Source organism: Oncorhynchus keta, chromosome 34 (assembly GCF_023373465.1).
Source record: "Oncorhynchus keta strain PuntledgeMale-10-30-2019 chromosome 34, Oket_V2, whole genome shotgun sequence".
Classification (NCBI taxonomy): Eukaryota; Metazoa; Chordata; class Actinopteri; order Salmoniformes; family Salmonidae; genus Oncorhynchus; species Oncorhynchus keta.
Genome location: NC_068454.1, coordinates 75124664 through 75146478, shown reverse-complemented (window position 1 = coordinate 75146478; position 21815 = coordinate 75124664). Strand labels below are relative to the sequence as shown.

Here is a 21815-nt window from a genome sequence, read left to right as displayed (position 1 = left end):
TTCCTAACTGACTGGTTAAATAAAGGTTAATAAAAGTAGTGCGTTGGAAAACATTTAGATCTCAGCTAGATATCTCTTACAGTGTGTTGACTAGAGGTAAACAGGCAGATCATGTAGCTGATTTTAACCTAAAAATGCTTGATACAAGTGGGGTAAGATACATAATCTTTTTTCATCTTACCATGGTGAATTATCTTAGTGTGGCAGACCATTTCTCCTACTTTAACCTACAAAAAGGCCTGTAACTAAAAAATACATTTCCTGGGTGAGCAAAATCAGCTTGAAACAAGTAAATGCATTTTCTGGGTGAGCGATATCAACTCATTTTCACTTAATTATCTCAATACAATACTAAAGAATCTAGGTAGAATATCATTTTTCTGCAGCGTGACTCCAGTAGTGTCAGCCATAGCGTTGTTTTCTCTGAGCTGTGAGTGACAGTTTCCAGACACCCTGTCACTTTCCACTGATAGTCTTCCCCCCTCTTCTTTCTCCTCCTCGATTTCTTAGATCTCACCCTCTCCCACTCTTTAACCTCGCGTGTCCCCCTTTCTCTTTCTGACCCCACTTCCTACTCTTCTTTTGTTTACTTCCTCTTCTCCTTCTCTTTCTCTCTCTCTCTCTGTAAGGATGTGGGGAGGGGTGGGGCATGTGTGGGGGCGTGGACAACAAGAGGGAGAATGATTTTTATCACTCCTCCATTGGGTGAGAGAGAGAGAGAGAGAGAGGCAGAGACAGTTAGAGAAAGACGGGGACTCAGACACTCAGACAGATATGACCAAGACAGCAGCTCTAGCAACCATGGACTTCTGCAATATGTGGGTAGAAGGTGAGTGTCTGTGCCTCTCCCTGCCTTCATTAGCACGGCCCAATTAAGCTCGCCGTGTGTGTTTTTGTGTGTGTGTTTGTTTGTCTGTCTTTGTGTGTGTGTGTGTGTGTGTGTGTGTGTGTATCTGGGCTGAGCCAATTGATTAGCACCACTGGGTCTAACGAGCATGGCTAATTAGAGCACATCAAAGAGAGGGAGATGGATGGAGGGAGGAGAGGGGAGGAGAGGATGGAGGTGTAGATGTCTGTCGCAGGCAGAGAGAAAGGTCAGACGCGTCTCTCCAGGGTGGACAGGGATGCAGTGTGTGGGTGGGTGGGTGTGTGTGTTTTCTGTACAAGTATTTGCTATCTGTTTAAACAGAGAACCTAAAGGTACACTTTAGTTATGTGTCCTACATAACAGCATTAGAAGTGGTCTTTAGCCTACATATAGATTGTCACGTTTTAATTTCAAATTAAGAGATGATAGAGAAATAGTTTCTCAAAAATACATTCACAGGAAATGATTCATCAATAACAGAAAAAACTATCAACAAATGTCAATAGTATTACTGCATGCCATGAATAATCAGGTATAGATAACATCACAGTGGACCATTTACGGTATGTGCGTGCGTATCCATTTGATGGGAATGATTCATGCGATGAAGCACCTTGTCATTTGTCACATCGACGTGGACAGTGATGAATAGGGCTTTTTAAAATCAACCTCCCTGTACATTCCTGTGACCACGGTGACGGGATGACACATCATATTATGGTGTCCATGTAGTACAGTATCCCCGCTGGATAGAGAATGAGGTTACTCAGGTGAATAGTTGACTTGAGGGTGAACTACAGTGTCGCATCTATGCCTTGAATTGCACACAGACAACACAGTTGATTGTCAGTATTCATTGTGAATACACCAGTCATAATGTTAGGGTTTCAGTGTGCAGTTTGTTAACTGACAGGATTATCACACAACACTACTGACCTGCCACAGATATACAGACAGTTGTAGTCCAATGACTACAGTTTTTTTCATTGAATGATTTCATAGCAGTAGTGAAATATGAATGGAAAGTTTAAACGTTTCATCAGTAGACTTCATTTCCCAGACCCCCCCTTGGCACCACAGTGATCTCCTTCAGCAGGAAGTGAAGGTACAGTTGAGGTCAGTTTCACCCAAAATACCCCTGGGAGAACACACCATAGAAACAGAATGCATAGAACATGTAATGAATGACAAGGCATATCATGCTGTGCACTATGCAACCGTATACAGCAGTATACAGTACAGTTTGTGAGACTGGGCGGCAGGTAGCCTAGTGGTTAGAGCATTGGGCCAGTAACCCAAAGGTTGCTAGATTGAATCCCTGAGCTGACAAGGTAAAAATCTGTCGTTCTGCCCCTGAACAAGGCAGTTAACCCATTGTTCCCTGGTAGGCCATTGTAAAAAATCATTTGTTCTTAACTGATTTGCCCTGTTAAATAAAGGTTAAATAGACATCTGTTTCTATGGCACATACATACACCTATTCATTAGGTAGTGGTAAGGCTTCTGAGAATAGCTTGTCTTGTTCCCACGGCAGCGAGAGGAGAGACTATAAAGGCTGACACGTATCAGTAGTTATGTGCCTTACAGTGGGGCAGTTAAAATGGCAGTTTGATGTAATCACAGAGAATGTTGCCAGTGCTGCGATAATACTATATTATGGGCCTACTGAGCCGTTCCTTATGTATCAGAGTAAAGATACCGTGTATCTAAACCACCACCAGAACACTTCAGATACTGCAGTTTTGTCACTGTCACGTGATAGTATTATTATGTTAGTATTATTACAGCACCTATAGATAGAGTGTGTGTGTGTGTGTGTGTGTGTGTGTGTGTGTGTGTGTGTGTGTGTGTGTGTGTGTGTGTGTGTGTGTGTGTGTGTGTGTGTGTGTGTGTGTGTGTGTGTGTGTGTGTGTGTGTGTGTGTGTGTGTGTGTGTGTGTGTGTGTGTGTGTGCATGAAAGTAGGGTGGCAGGTAGCCTAGCAGTTAAGTGCTTTGGGTCAGTAACACAAAGGTCGCTGGTTCAAATCTACAAACACTTAACTCTAATTTCTGTTATAAGGTGCTCTGGATAAGAGGGTCTGCAAAATTACTAAAATGTCAGTCTGTGTGTTGTGTGACAGTGTAACATTGAGTGAGAAAGCATTAGAGAAATATTAATAGTCTCATTGACAGTAAGTGTTGGGTTTAGCACTCTGTGTTCAAGATGGTGTGAGCTAGGGGAAGTAGAGGGGGGAAGTGAGAGAGACATACAACACACCATGATACACTAGCATTACTCCAGCCTACTGTATATTAACTACTACCCTCACTACATACCACTAACACTGTACATACACTAGCATTACACCAGCCTACTGTATATTAACTACTACCCTCACTACATACCACTAACACTGTATATACACTACTACCCTCACTACATACCAATAACACTGTATATACACTACTACCCTCACGGCATACCAATAACACTGTACATACACTACTACCCTCACGACATACCACTAATACTGTACATACACTACTACCCTCACTACATACCACTAACACTGTATATACACTACTACCCTCACAACATACCACTACTACTGTACATACACTACTACCCTCACTACATACCACTAACACTGTATATACACTACTACCCTCACAACATACCACTAACACTGTACATACACTACTACCCTCACGACATACCACTAACACTGTATATACACTACTACCCTCACAACATACCACTAACACTGTATATACACTACTACCCTCACGATATACCAATAACAATGTACATACACTACTACCCTCACTACATACCACTAACACTGTATATACACTACTACCCTCACTACATACCACTAACACTGTGTATACACTACTACCCTCACGACATACCACTAACACTGTACATACACTACTACCCTCACTACATACCACAAACACTGTATATACACTACTACCCTCACTACATACCACTAACACTGTATATACACTACTACCCTCACTACATACCACTCACACTGTACATACACTACTACCCTCACAACATACCACTAATACTGTCTTCCCACACTACACTACATATCACTAACACTGTCTTCCCACACTACACTTCATATCACTAACACTGTCTTCCCACATTGCACTTCATATCACCAACACTGTCTTCCCACACAACACTACATACCACTAACACTGTCTTCCCACACTACATATCACTAACACTGTCTTCCCACACTACACTACATATCACTAACTCTGTCTTCCCACACTACATATCACTAACACTGTCTTGCCACACTACACTACATACCACTAACACTGTCTTCCCACCCTACATATCACTAACACTGTCTTCCCACACTACACTACATATCACTAACACTATCTTCCCACACTCCATATCACTAACACTGTCTTCCCACACTACGCTACATATCACTAACACTGTCTTCCCACACTACATATCACTAACACTGTCTTCCCACACTACATATCACTAACACTGTCTTCCCACACGACATTACATATCACTAACACTGTCTTCCCACACTACATATCACTAACACTGTCTTCCCACACTACACTACATATCACTAACACTGTCTTCCTACATTACACTACATATCACTAACACTGTCTTCCCACACTACACTACATATCACTAACACTGTCTTCCTACATTACACTTCATATCACTAACACTGTCTTCCCACATTACACTACATATCACTAACACTGTCTTCACACACTACATATCACTAACACTGTCTTCCCACACTACACTTTACACCACTAACACTGTCTTCCCACACTACATATCACTAACACTGTCTTCCCACACTACATTACATATCACTAACACTGTCTTCCCACATTACACTACATACCACTAACACTGTCTTCCCACACTACATATCACTAACACTGTCTTCCCACATTACACTACATATCACTAACACTGTCTTCCCACACTACACTACATATCACTAACGCTGTCTTCCCACATTTCACTACATACCACTAACACTGTCTTCCCACACTACATATCACTAACACTGTCTTCCCACACTACACTACATATCACTAACACTGTCTTCCCACACTACACTACATATCACTAACACTGTCTTCACACACTACATATCACTAACACTGTCTACCCACACTACATATCACTAACACTGTCTTCCCACACTACATATCACTAACACTGTCTTCCCACATTACACTACATATCACTAACACTGTCTTCCCACACTACACTACATATCACTAACACTGTCTTCCCACACTACACTACATATCATTAACACTGTCTTCCCACACTACACTACATATCACTAACACTGTCTTCCCACATTACACTACATATCACTAACACTGTCTTCCCACACTACACTACATATCACTAACACTGTCTTCCCACACTACACTACATATCACTAACACTGTCTTCCCACACTACATATCACTAACACTGTCTTCCCACACTACATATCACTAACACTGTCTTCCCACATTACATTACATATCACTAACACTGTCTTCCCACACTACATATCACTAACACTGTCTTCCCACACTACATATCACTAACACTGTCTTCCCACATTACACTACATATCACTAACACTGTCTTCCCACACTACACTACATATCACTAACACTGTCTTCACACACTACGTATCACTAACGCTGTCTTCCCACACTACATTACATACCACTAACACTGTCTTCCCACACTACATATCACTAACACTGTCTTCACACACTACATATCACTAACACTGTCTTCCCACACTACATATCACTAACACTGTCTTCCCACACTACATTACATATCACTAACACTGTCTTCCCACATTACACTACATACCACTAACACTGTTCCCACACTACATATCACTAACACTGTCTTCCCACACTACACTACATATCACTAACGCTGTCTTCCCACATTTCACTACAAACCACTAACACTGTCTTCCCACACTACATATCACTAACACTGTCTTCCCACACTACACTACATACCACTAACTCTGTCTTCCCACACTACATATCACTAACACTGTCTTGCCACACTACACTACATACCACTAACACTGTCTTCCCACCCTACATATCACTAACACTGTCTTCCCACACTACACTACATATCACTAACACTGTCTTCCCACACTACACTACATATCACTAACACTGTCTTCACACACTACATATCACTAACACTGTCTACCCACACTACATATCACTAACACTGTCTTCCCACACTACATATCACTAACACTGTCTTCCCACATTACACTACATATCACTAACACTGTCTTCCCACACTACACTACATATCACTAACACTGTCTTCCCACACTACATATCACTAACACTGTCTTCCCACACTACATATCACTAACACTGTCTTCCCACATTACACTACATATCACTAACACTGTCTTCACACACTACGTATCACTAACGCTGTCTTCCCACACTACATTACATACCACTAACACTGTCTTCCCACACTACATATCACTAACACTGTCTTCACACACTACATATCACTAACACTGTCTTCCCACACTACATATCACTAACACTGTCTTCCCACACTACATATCACTAACACTGTCTTCCCACACTACATATCACTAACACTGTCTTCCCACATTACACTACATATCACTAACACTGTCTTCCCACACTACATATCACTAACACTGTCTTCCCACATTACACTACATATCACTAACACTGTCTTCCCACACTACACTACATATCGCTAACACTGTCTTCCCACATTACATTACATATCACTAACACTGTCTTCCCACACTACATATCACTAACACTGTCTTCCCACACTACATATCACTAACACTGTCTTCACACACTACGTATCACTAACACGGTCTTCCCACACTACATATCACTAACACTGTCTTCACACACTACATATCACTAACACTGTCTTCCCACACTACATATCACTAACACTGTCTTCACACACTACATATCACTAACACTGTCTTCCCACACTACACTACATATCACTAACACTGTCTTACTACACTACATATCACTAACACTGTCTTCCCACACTACACTACATATCACTAACACTGTCTTCACACACTACGTATCACTAACACTGTCTTCCCACACTACATATCACTAACACTGTCTTCACACACTACATATCACTAACACTGTCTTCACACACTACATATCACTAACACTGTCTTCCCACACTACGTATCACTAACACTGTCTTCCCACATTACACTACATATCACTAACACTGTCTTCCCACATTACACTACATATCACTAACACTGTCTTCCCACACTACATATCACTAACACTGTCCTTCCCACACTACATATCACTAACACTGTCTTCCCACATTACATTACATACCACTAACACTGTCTACCCACACTACATACCACTAACACTGTCTTCACACACTACATATCACTAACACTGTCTTCACACACTACATATCACTAACACTGTCTACCCACACTACACTACATATCACTAACACTGTCTTCCCACACTACACTACATATCACGAACACTGTCTTCACACACTACATATCACTAACACTGTCTACCCACACTACACTACATATCACTAACACTGTCTTCCCACATTACACTACATATCACTAACACTGTCTTCCCACACTACATATCACTAACACTGTCTTCCCACACTACATATCACTAACACTGTCTTCACACACTACATATCACTAACACTGTCTTCACACACTACATATCACTAACACTGTCTACCCACACTACACTACATATCACTAACACTGTCTTCCCACACTACACTACATATCACTAACACTGTCTTCACACACTACATATCACTAACACTGTCTACCCACACTACATATCACTAACACTGTCTTCCCACACTACATATCACTAACACTGTCTTCCCACATTACACTACATATCACTAACACTGTCTTCCCACACTACACTACATATCACTAACACTGTCTTCCCACACTACATATCACTAACACTGTCTTCCCACACTACATATCACTAACACTGTCTTCCCACACTACATATCACTAACACTGTCTTCCCACATTACATTACATATCACTAACACTGTCTTCCCACACTACATATCACTAACACTGTCTTCCCACATTACACTACATATCACTAACACTGTCTTCCCACACTACACTACATATCACTAACACTGTCTTCACACACTACGTATCACTAACGCTGTCTTCCCACACTACATTACATACCACTAACACTGTCTTCCCACACTACATATCACTAACACTGTCTTCACACACTACATATCACTAACACTGTCTTCCCACACTACATATCACTAACACTGTCTTCACACACTACATATCACTAACACTGTCTTCCCACACTACATATCACTAACACTGTCTTCACACACTACATATCACTAACACTGTCTTCCCACACTACACTACATATCACTAACACTGTCTTACTACACTACATATCACTAACACTGTCTTCCCACACTACACTACATATCACTAACACTGTCTTACTACACTACATATCACTAACACTGTCTTCCCACACTACACTACATATCACTAACGCTGTCTTCCCACATTTCACTACAAACCACTAACACTGTCTTCCCACACTACATATCACTAACACTGTCTTCCCACACTACACTACATATCACTAACGCTGTCTTCCCACATTTCACTACAAACCACTAACACTGTCTTCCCACACTACATATCACTAACACTGTCTTCCCACACTACACTACATATCACTAACACTGTCTTACTACACTACATATCACTAACACTGTCTTCCCACACTACACTACATATCACTAACGCTGTCTTCCCACATTTCACTACAAACCACTAACACTGTCTTCCCACACTACATATCACTAACACTGTCTTCCCACACTACACTACATACCACTAACACTGTCTTCCCACCCTACATATCACTAACACTGTCTTCCCACACTACACTACATATCACTAACACTGTCTTCCCACACTACACTACATATCACTAACACTGTCTTCACACACTACATATCACTAACACTGTCTACCCACACTACATATCACTAACACTGTCTTCCCACACTACATATCACTAACACTGTCTTACCACATTACAATACATATCACTAACACTGTCTTCCCACACTACACTACATATCACTAACACTGTCTTCCCACACTACATATCACTAACACTGTCTTCCCACACTACATATCACTAACACTGTCTTCCCACATTACACTACATATCACTAACACTGTCTTCACACACTACGTATCACTAACGCTGTCTTCCCACACTACATTACATACCACTAACACTGTCTTCCCACACTACATATCACTAACACTGTCTTCACACACTACATATCACTAACACTGTCTTCCCACACTACATATCACTAACACTGTCTTCCCACACTACATATCACTAACACTGTCTTCCCACACTACATATCACTAACACTGTCTTCCCACATTACACTACATATCACTAACACTGTCTTCACACACTACATATCACTAACACTGTCTTCCCACACTACATATCACTAACACTGTCTTCCCACACTACATATCACTAACACTGTCTTCCCACACTACATATCACTAACACTGTCTTCCCACATTACACTACATATCACTAACACTGTCTTCACACACTACATATCACTAACACTGTCTTCCCACATTACACTACATATCACTAACACTGTCTTCCCACACTACATATCACTAACACTGTCTTCCCACACTACATATCACTAACACTGTCTACCCACACTACACTACATATCACTAACACTGTCTTCACACACTACATATCACTAACACTGTCTTCCCACATTACATTACATATCACTAACACTGTCTTCCCACACTACATATCACTAACACTGCCTTCCCACATTACACTACATATCACTAACACTGTCTTCCCACACTACATATCACTAACACTGTCTTCACACACTACGTATCACTAACACTGTCTTCCCACACTATATATCACTAACACTGTCTTCCCACACTACATATCACTAACACTGTCTTCACACACTACATATCACTAACACTGTCTTCCCACACTACATATCACTAACACTGTCTTCACACACTACATATCACTTACACTGTCTTCCCACACTACACTACATATCACTAACACTGTCTTCCCACACTACATATCACTAACACTGTCTTCCCACACTACATATCACTAACACTGTCTTCCCACACTACATATCACTAACACTGTCTTCCCACACTACACTACATATCACTAACACTGTCTTACTACACTACATATCACTAACACTGTCTTCCCACACTACACTACATATCACTAACACTGTCTTACTACACTACATATCACTAACACTGTCTTCCCACACTACACTACATATCACTAACGCTGTCTTCCCACATTTCACTACAAACCACTAACACTGTCTTCCCACACTACATATCACTAACACTGTCTTCCCACACTACACTACATATCACTAACGCTGTCTTCCCACATTTCACTACAAACCACTAACACTGTCTTCCCACACTACATATCACTAACACTGTCTTCCCACACTACACTACATATCACTAACACTGTCTTACTACACTACATATCACTAACACTGTCTTCCCACACTACACTACATATCACTAACGCTGTCTTCCCACATTTCACTACAAACCACTAACACTGTCTTCCCACACTACATATCACTAACACTGTCTTCCCACACTACACTACATACCACTAACACTGTCTTCCCACCCTACATATCACTAACACTGTCTTCCCACACTACACTACATATCACTAACACTGTCTTCCCACACTACACTACATATCACTAACACTGTCTTCACACACTACATATCACTAACACTGTCTACCCACACTACATATCACTAACACTGTCTTCCCACACTACATATCACTAACACTGTCTTACCACATTACAATACATATCACTAACACTGTCTTCCCACACTACACTACATATCACTAACACTGTCTTCCCACACTACATATCACTAACACTGTCTTCCCACACTACATATCACTAACACTGTCTTCCCACATTACACTACATATCACTAACACTGTCTTCACACACTACGTATCACTAACGCTGTCTTCCCACACTACATTACATACCACTAACACTGTCTTCCCACACTACATATCACTAACACTGTCTTCACACACTACATATCACTAACACTGTCTTCCCACACTACATATCACTAACACTGTCTTCCCACACTACATATCACTAACACTGTCTTCCCACACTACATATCACTAACACTGTCTTCCCACATTACACTACATATCACTAACACTGTCTTCACACACTACATATCACTAACACTGTCTTCCCACACTACATATCACTAACACTGTCTTCCCACACTACATATCACTAACACTGTCTTCCCACACTACATATCACTAACACTGTCTTCCCACATTACACTACATATCACTAACACTGTCTTCACACACTACATATCACTAACACTGTCTTCCCACATTACACTACATATCACTAACACTGTCTTCCCACACTACATATCACTAACACTGTCTTCCCACACTACATATCACTAACACTGTCTACCCACACTACACTACATATCACTAACACTGTCTTCACACACTACATATCACTAACACTGTCTTCCCACATTACATTACATATCACTAACACTGTCTTCCCACACTACATATCACTAACACTGCCTTCCCACATTACACTACATATCACTAACACTGTCTTCCCACACTACATATCACTAACACTGTCTTCACACACTACGTATCACTAACACTGTCTTCCCACACTATATATCACTAACACTGTCTTCCCACACTACATATCACTAACACTGTCTTCACACACTACATATCACTAACACTGTCTTCCCACACTACATATCACTAACACTGTCTTCACACACTACATATCAACTACACTGTCTTCCCACACTACACTACATATCACTAACACTGTCTTCCCACACTACATATCACTAACACTGTCTTCCCACACTACATATCACTAACACTGTCTTCCCACACTACATATCACTAACACTGTCTTCCCACATTACACTACATATCACTAACACTGTCTTCCCACACTACACTACATATCGCTAACACTGTCTTCCCACATTACATTACATATCACTAACACTGTCTTCCCACACTACATATCACTAACACTGTCTTCCCACATTACACTACATATCACTAACACTGTCTTCCCACACTACATATCACTAACACTGTCTTCACACACTACGTATCACTAACACTGTCTTCCCACACTATATATCACTAACACTGTCTTCCCACACTACATATCACTAACACTGTCTTCACACACTACATATCACTAACACTGTCTTCCCACACTACATATCACTAACACTGTCTTCACACACACTACATATCACTAACACTGTCTTCCCACACTACACTACATATCACTAACACTGTCTTCCCACACTACATATCACTAACACTGTCTTCATCACACTAACACTGTCTTCCCACACTACATATCACTAACACTGTCTTCACACACTACATATCACTTACACTGTCTTCCCACACACACTACATATCACTAACACTGTCTTCCCACACTACACTACATATCACTAACACTGTCTTCACACACTACATATCACTTACACTGTCTTCCCACACTACACTACATATCACTAACACTGTCTTCCCACACTACACTACATATCACTAACACTGTCTTCACACACTACGTATCACTAACACTGTCTTCCCACATTACACTACATATCACTAACACTGTCTTCCCACACTACATATCACTAACACTGTCTTCCCACATTACACTACATATCACTAACACTGTCTTCCCACACTACACTACATATCACTAACACTGTCTTCCCACACTACATATCACTAACACTGTCTTCCCACACTACACTACATATCACTAACACTGTCTTCCCACACTACATATCACTAACACTGTCTTCCCATCACTAACACTGTCTTCCCACACTACATATCACTAACACTGTCTTCCCACACTACACTATATCACTAACACACTACATATCACTAACACTGTCTTCCCACACTACATATCACTAACACTGTCTTCACACACTACATATCACTTACACTGTCTTCCCACACTACACTACATATCACTAACACTGTCTTCCCACACTACACTACATATCACTAACACTGTCTTCACACACTACGTATCACTAACACTGTCTTCCCACACTACATATCACTAACACTGTCTTCCCACACTACATATCACTAACACTGTCTTCCCACACTACATATCACTAACACTGTCTTCCCACATTACATTACATATCACTAACACTGTCTTCCCACACTACATATCACTAACACTGTCTTCCCACACTACATATCACTAACACTGTCTTCCCACATTACACTACATATCACTAACACTGTCTTCCCACACTACACTACATATCACTAACACTGTCTTCACACACTACGTATCACTAACGCTGTCTTCCCACACTACATTACATACCAATAACACTGTCTTCCCACACTACATATCACTAACACTGTCTTCCCACACTACATATCACTAACACTGTCTTCCCACACTACATATCACTAACACTGTCTTCCCACATTACACTACATATCACTAACACTGTCTTCCCACACTACATATCACTAACACTGTCTTCACACACTACATATCACTAACACTGTCTTCCCACACTACACTACATATCACTAACACTGTCTTCCCACACTACACTACATATCACTAACACTGTCTTCCCACACTACATATCACTAACACTGTCTTCCCACACGACATATCACTAACACTGTCTTCACACACTACGTATCACTAACACTGTCTTCACACATTACATTACATACCACTAACACTGTCTACCCACACTACATACCACTAACACTGTCTTCACACACTACATATCACTAACACTGTCTTCCCACACTACACTACATATCACTAACACTGTCTTCACACACTACATATCACTAACACTGTCTACCCACACTACACTACATATCACTAACACTGTCTTCACACACTACATATCACTAACACTGTCTACCCACACTACACTACATATCACTAACACTTGTCTTCACACACTACATATCACTAACACTGTCTACCCACACTACACTACATATCACTAACACTGTCTTCCCACACTACACTACATATCACTAACACTGTCTTCACACACTACATATCACTAACACTGTCTACCCACACTACATCTCACTAACACTGTCTACCCACACTACATCTCACTAACACTGTCTTCCCACACTACATATCACTAACACTGTCTTCACACACTACATATCACTAACACTGTCTTCACACACTACATATCACTAACACTGTCTTCCCACACTACGTATCACTAACACTGTCTTCCCACATTACACTACATATCACTAACACTGTCTTCCCACATTACACTACATATCACTAACACTGTCTTCCCACACTACATATCACTAACACTGTCTTCCCACATTACACTACATATCACTAACACTGTCTTCCCACACTACATATCACTAACACTGTCTTCCCACACTACACTACATATCACTAACACTGTCTTCCCACACTACATATCACTAACACTGTCTTCCCACACTACATATCACTAACACTGTCTTCCCACATTACACTACATGTCAGTAACACTGTCTTCCCACATTACACTACATATCACTAACACTGTCTTCCCACATACACTACATATCACTAACACTGTCTTCCCACACTACACTACATATCAGTAACACTGTCTTCCCACACTACACTACATATCACTAACACTGTCTTCCCACACTACACTACATATCACTAACACTGTCTTCCCACACTACATATCACTAACACTGTCTTCCCACACTACATATCACTAACACTGTCTTCCCACATTACATTACATACCACTAACAATGTCTTCCCACACTACACTACATATCACTAACACTGTCTTCACACACTACGTATCACTAACACTGTCTTCCCACATACACTACATATCACTAACACTGTCTTCCCACACTACACTACATATCAGTAACACTGTCTTCCCACATTACACTACATATCACTAACACTGTCTTCCCACACTACACTACATATCACTAACACTGTCTTCACACACTACGTATCACTAACACTGTCTTCCCACATACACTACATATCACTAACACTGTCTTCCCACACTACACTACATATCAGTAACACTGTCTTCCCACATTACACTACATATCACTAACACTGTCTTCCCACACTACACTACATATCACTAACACTGTCTTCCCACACTACACTACATATCAGTAACACTGTCTTCCCACATTACATTACATACCACTAACAATGTCTTCCCACACTACATATCACTAACACTGTCTTCCCACATTACACTACATACCACTAACACTGTCTTCCCACATTACACTACATATCACTAACGCTGTCTTCCCACACTACATATCACTAACACTGTCTTCCCACACTACATATCACTAACACTGTCTTCCCACACTACATATCACTAACACTGTCTTCCCACATTACACTACATACCACTAACACTGTCTTCCCACATTACACTACATATCACTAACGCTGTCTTCCCACACTACATATCACTAACACTGTCTTCCCACACTACATATCACTAACACTGTCTTCCCACATTACACTACATACCACTAACAATGTCTTCCCACACTACATATCACTAACACTGTCTTCCCACATTACACTACATATCACTAACACTGTCTTCCCACATTACACTACATATCACTAACACTGTCTTCCCACACTACACTACATATCACTAACACTGTCTTCCCACATTACACTACATATCACTAACGCTGTCTTCCCACACTACATATCACTAACACTGTCTTCCCACATTACACTACATATCACTAACACTGTCTTCCCACATTTCACTACATATCACTAACGCTGTCTTCCCACATTACACTACGTATCACTAACACTGTCTTCCCACACTACATATCACTAACACTGTCTTCACACACTACACTACATATCACTAACACTGTCTTCCCACATTACACTACATATCACTAACACTGTCTTCCCACATTACACTACATATCACTAACGCTGTCTTCCCACACTACATATCACTAACGCTGTCTTCCCACACTACACTACATATCACTAACACTGTCTTCCCACATTACACTACATATCACTAACACTGTTCCCACACTACATATCACTAACACTGTCTTCCCACATTACACTACATATCACTAACGCTGTCTTCCCACACTACGTATCACTAACACTGTCTTCCCACACTCCACTACATATCATTAACACTGTCTTCCCACATTACACTACATACCACTAACACTGTCTTCCCACACTACATATCACTAACACTGTCTTCCCACACTACATATCACTAACACTGTCTTCCCACACTCCACTACATATCATTAACACTGTCTTCCCACATTACACTACATACCACTAACACTGTCTTCCCACACTACATATCACTAACACTGTCTTCCCACACTACATACCACTAACACTGTCTTCCCACATTACACTACATATCACTAACACTGTCTTCCCACATTACACTACATATCACTAACACTGTCTTCCCACACTACACTACATATCACTAACACTGTCTTCCTACATTGCACTTCATATCACTAACACTGTCTTCCTACATTTCACTATATATACTGTTTCACTAACACTGTCATCTCACAAACAGACCTGAAACTTTTTGAGTTGTGCCGATTTAGCTATTGGTTTGCACTTTTGGGACTACTCCATTTGTTCTGTTGTAGATTCTTTTAATTGCTTCCTCATATCTGAGTTGTTCAGACTAAATTAAGTTATGGAGAAAATCCACCTATTTTAGAGTGGTCCTTCCTGTGGTTAGATCCGATGTGCATGTCATTGGTGAGGAACAGCCAATGGGCTTTTCTGTCTGACCACTGCTTCCCCTAGCAGACCCTGTGTGTGTAGAAGAAAAAAAAACTCCTGACTGTCACAAGTAATGTACTGGCCCTGCTTTCCTGTGTTCTGTGTTATCCAGCCTGGATATAGCTTGTTCAGACATCTGGGCCTCAATGGCCTCACCACTATTGGTTTTCATTGGTTTGGTTTAACTGATTCAGACCTGGGTCTCCAGGCAAGTAGACTCTCTGGCCAATCAACAACATGAATCAATCAGTGAACTACTTGGGAGAAAGGAAACCCAGCAGCTCTACAGGTATTGAGGCCTGGTACTGAATAGCCCTGTTGCTATTCAATCCACTACATATCACGAATAGTGCCCTAGACCGCTGCGCTCCATAGTTGCACAGTGGTCTTAAGGCACTGCATTTCAGTGCTAGAGGCGTCAAGACAGACCCTGGTCTGATTTCAGGCTGTATCACAACCGGCCGTGAATGGTAGTACCATAGGGCGGTGCACAATTGGCCCAGAATTGTCCGGGTTAGGGTTTGGCAGGGGTAGGCCGTCATTGTAAATTATAATTTGTTCTTAACTGACTTGCCTAGTTAAATAAAAAATAAAAAATAATAACAACCTCATCCATGGTAATTGTTGGTAAATGTGTTCAGTGTCTCACTACTACCCCCTATTGGTTGGTAAGTGGTCCTGCTCAGAATATGTGAGTGGAGCAGTGAATACTTGGACCTACCAAACAAAATTATTTGAATGAAAAGTATTTTAATAAACATGAAAATGTGAATGTGAGAAGCGCTCATATTTTTTAAATAGGCAACATGTCATATTAAACAGCATATAAACACTCTAGATAGGCCAGAGCCAGACAGGGTGCCTAAGAAGGAACAGAAATGAATTATTTAGGCTATATTATTTAATTATTTCAAGGCTATAGCTACAAAGAAATACATTGTGAAGCATTTGCGAGCGCGACACACTAGGCTGGTAGGGAGTCAGTGACATTAAGCATTTAATTTTGTTGTATTAAATCATTATACTGTATAAATTGCACATATAGGCTGTGACTAACTTACGAATGAAACAAAAAATGCCTTATTAGGCTTTGAATTGTTTGCCTTTGAATTCATTTTTAGAGTCACCAGTTTGACCAGAGTTAGTGACTTCAGGCTCATGCGATGGTGCCTGGAGAGCAGGGCAGCAGTGGAGAACACCCTCTCCACACTTGCAGAGCCACTTGGGATGCTAAACACCCTTTTGGCCACCCTAGGCTGGGCAGGGCAGCAGTGTTTTTTATATAGGTAATTCTAAAGGTTTTCAGGCAAAATAACCCAGTCAAAATGGAAAGCTCCTTAAAAGTTGGAGTATCCCGGGCCTATTGGGCCAAAATCAATTATGGCCCATTTGTATAGATAGTAGAACAAAAATTAAGGAAACTTAAAAAATATATACTTTGCTACAATGGTACACTTAGTTATGTACCCACCTCGTTCCTTTGTTTTAGCATGCGCATGTAATAAGTACACCATCATGCTTTCGGGATATATGTCTTTTCAGATTCCACAATTATTCTTTAGTTGTGGACATAAGATCTCCACAGTCCCTCTCTTGCTCTTGGTCCTCATCTTTGTCACCTTGATTTTGCACCTGTTTGTTTGATCAGTTTCTTTATGAAAATATTTAGCAAACTCCATGACAGTAGCTAAAGCAAGGGACTATAGCAGCAGACAAATGCATGCTGGGCCGGGCAGGCCCTGAGCTCCTGAAGTGAGCGCTACTGGAGCACTGTTGAAGCTAAATTGGAGCGGGCTAGAAGGCCAACACTCCAGCCTTTGGGATTCTCGCTCCAGGCTCCAGTTAAATTGGGCACGCTCAGCTCCCCTCCACTCACATACTCTGGTCCTGCTCCATAGCCCAGAGGACAAACGGGGGAAGTCTCTGTAGTGCTATGCCATTACTCATAAACAGTACCAGTCAAAAGTTTGGACACCTACTCATTCAAGGATTTTTCTTTATTTGTACTATTTTCTACATTGCAGAATAACAGTGAAGACATCAAAACTATGAAATAACACATATGGAAACATGTAGTAACCAAAAAAGTGTTAAACAAATCAAAACATATGTTATATTTAAGATTCTTCAAAGTAGCCACCCTCTGCCTTGAAGACAGCTTTGGACACTCTTGGCATTCTCTCAACCAGCTTCATGAGGAATGCTTTTTCAACAGTCTTGAAGGAGTTCCCACAAATGCTGAGCACTTGTTGACTGCTTTTCTTTCACTCTGCGGTCCAACTCATCCCAAACCATCTCAATTGGGATGAGGTCGGGGTGGCAGGTAGCCTAGAGGTTAGAGTGTTGGGCCAGTATCTAAAAGGTTGCTAGATCAAATCCCTGAGCTGACAAGGTAAAAATCTGTTGTTCTGCCCCTGAACAAGGCAGTTAACCCACTGTTCCTAGGCTGTCATTGTAAATGAGAATTTGTTCTTAACTGGCTTGCCTAGTGAAATAAAAGATTAATAAAACATTAAAGGTTGGGTGATTGTGGAGGCCAGGTCATCTGATTCAGCACTCCATCAGTCTCCTTCTTGGGAAAATAGCCCTTACACAGCCTGGAGGTGTGTTGGGTCATTGTCCTGTTGAAAAACAAATGATAGTACCACTAAGCCCAAACTAGATGGGATGGCGTATCGCTGCAGAATGCTGTGGTAACCATTCTGGTTGTGTGCCTTGAATTCTAAGTACATATAGTGTCACCAGCAAAGCACCTCCACACCATCACACCTCCTTCTCCATGCTTCAGGGTGGGAACCACACATCCGTTCACCTACTCTGAGTTTCACAATGACACAGAGGTTGGAAACAGAAATCTCAAATTTGGACTTATCAGACCAAAGAACAGATTTCCATCTGTCTAATGTCCATTGCTTGTGTTTCTTGGCCCAAGCAAGTCTCTTCTTCTTATTGGTGTCCTTTAGTATTAGTGTTTTTGTATATTTGTATATATGTTATTTCATAGTTTTGATGTCTTCACTATTATTCTACAATGTAGAAAATAGTAAAAATGAAGAAAAACCCCTTGAAGGAGTAGGTGTTTCTAAACCTTTGACTGGTATTGTAGATAATAACCTGTTACGGACATAGTGGCTTACTTAGTCTGTTGGTTGTATTTGTTCATTTGTGTTGTCGTTTCACAGTTTAGTTTTGTTATGACTTCAAAAAGTGAAACTGGATTTTGTCATCTTTGAGAATAAAAAAATATGCATTTATGTTACTCTGAGCACTCATCCTTTATACTTGAACCGAGAGAGAGAAAGATAGTGGGAGAGAAGTGATAGAGAGAACTGGGAGGACGGAAGGGAGAGAGAGAGAGAGAGGGGGAGAGAGAGAGGGGAGAGAGAGAGAGAGAGAGAGAGAGAGAGAGAGAGAGAGAGAGAGAGGAATGTTTTTAATAATGCAGGTGGCAGATATAATTAGTTGTTCGTTGGGTTGATTTGCATGTTTTCATAAAAGGGAAGTTGATGTGAGGGAGTGAGTGTGTCAGCAAAGACCAGTGTCTGTGTAGATATTGTGGGTTCTCACTAAATAAGCGGTAGTTAATACAGTAACTGCCAAATGAAACATCTGTTACGGTAACTTTCTTTAAAATAATTAACTTAACACAAGTTCCCTTCAATATCAGATTTTATTTACAGTGAATTGTGTACCCCTCACCCCCCCTCACTCGCTCTCTATCTCTTTAAATCTTTCTACCTGCCCCAACTCTCTCCCATTCCACCACCTGTTCCTCCTCTCTCTTTCCCTCCCTCTCACCCTCCCCCCACACCCCTCGACTCTCTGTCTATGGGGACAGTCCCAGCCCTGACTGGCTGCCTGTACAGTACAGCTCTGGATATCCACAGCCTGTACAGCTCTGGATAAGAGCGTCTGCTAAATGACTTAAATGTAAATGATGTAAATGAGAGGAGAGGAAGGAGGAAGTGTTGTGGTGTAGTATAGCGGGGTGTGGTGTGGTGTAATGATGACACTACAGTGAGTAACATCAGTATAGAGGTGTCTAGTAGGGTTCTGTTCCCACTCAAACCTCTGTAGGGCCTATTGTTAGACCCAGCAAACACCTACATATAGGAAAGAATGAACGGAGGCTGCACAGCAAAACATATCACCGCATATACAAAAGCCAATACTGCAGTGTGACATCATATTTCAGCGCCTATTTCAGCGCTGTAACATCAACCAAAAGCATTTACACTTTCTCTTTTTTCTATTGCTATGTGATTATCTGTATAATGCTTCAAGTGAACCTGGACATGCTGACTCACATGTAGTCATTAAACCTAATCATCTGCTCTCTCCATCTCTCTCCCCCCCTGGTCTCCCTCTCTCTCTCCCTCTCTCTCCTCTCTCTCTCTCTCTCTCTCTCTCTCTCTCTCTCTCTCTCTCTCTCTCTCTCTCTCTCTCTCTCTCTGTCTCTCTGTCTCTCTGTCTCTCCCTCCCACTCTCTTTCCCTCTTTCTGTCTCTCGCTCTCTCTGTCTCTCTCCCCCCCTGGTCTCCCTCCCTCTCTCTTTCGCTCTCCGTCCTTTCGCTCTCTGTCTCTCGCTCTCTCCGTCTCTCTCCCCCCTGGTCTCCCTCTCTCTCTCACTCTCTGTCTCTATCTATCTATCTATCTATCTATCTATCTATCTATCTATCTATCTATCTATCTATCTATCTATCTATCTATCTATCTATCTCTCTCTGTCTCTCTCTCTGTCTCTCTCTCTGTCTCTCTCTCTCTCTCTCTCCCCCGCCTGGTCTCTCTC

At 41.3% G+C, this 21815-nt stretch overlaps 1 protein-coding gene across 10 annotated transcripts in view; it reads left to right on the top strand.

The window, feature by feature from the left end:
* Window positions 1–21815, top strand: part of LOC118363506 (POU domain, class 2, transcription factor 2-like) — a 97727-nt gene that overhangs the window by 56180 nt on the left and 19732 nt on the right. The window contains exon 1 of one of the 10 annotated variants that reach the window (XM_052494831.1): window positions 716–829. The exons of the other annotated variants lie outside the window; for them this stretch is intronic. Coding sequence (XP_052350791.1) covers window positions 775–829 — 55 coding nt within the window. The 5' untranslated portion in view covers window positions 716–774. Of the gene's footprint in view, window positions 1–715; window positions 830–21815 lie in introns of those variants that run through there. 10 annotated transcript variants of the gene reach the window in all.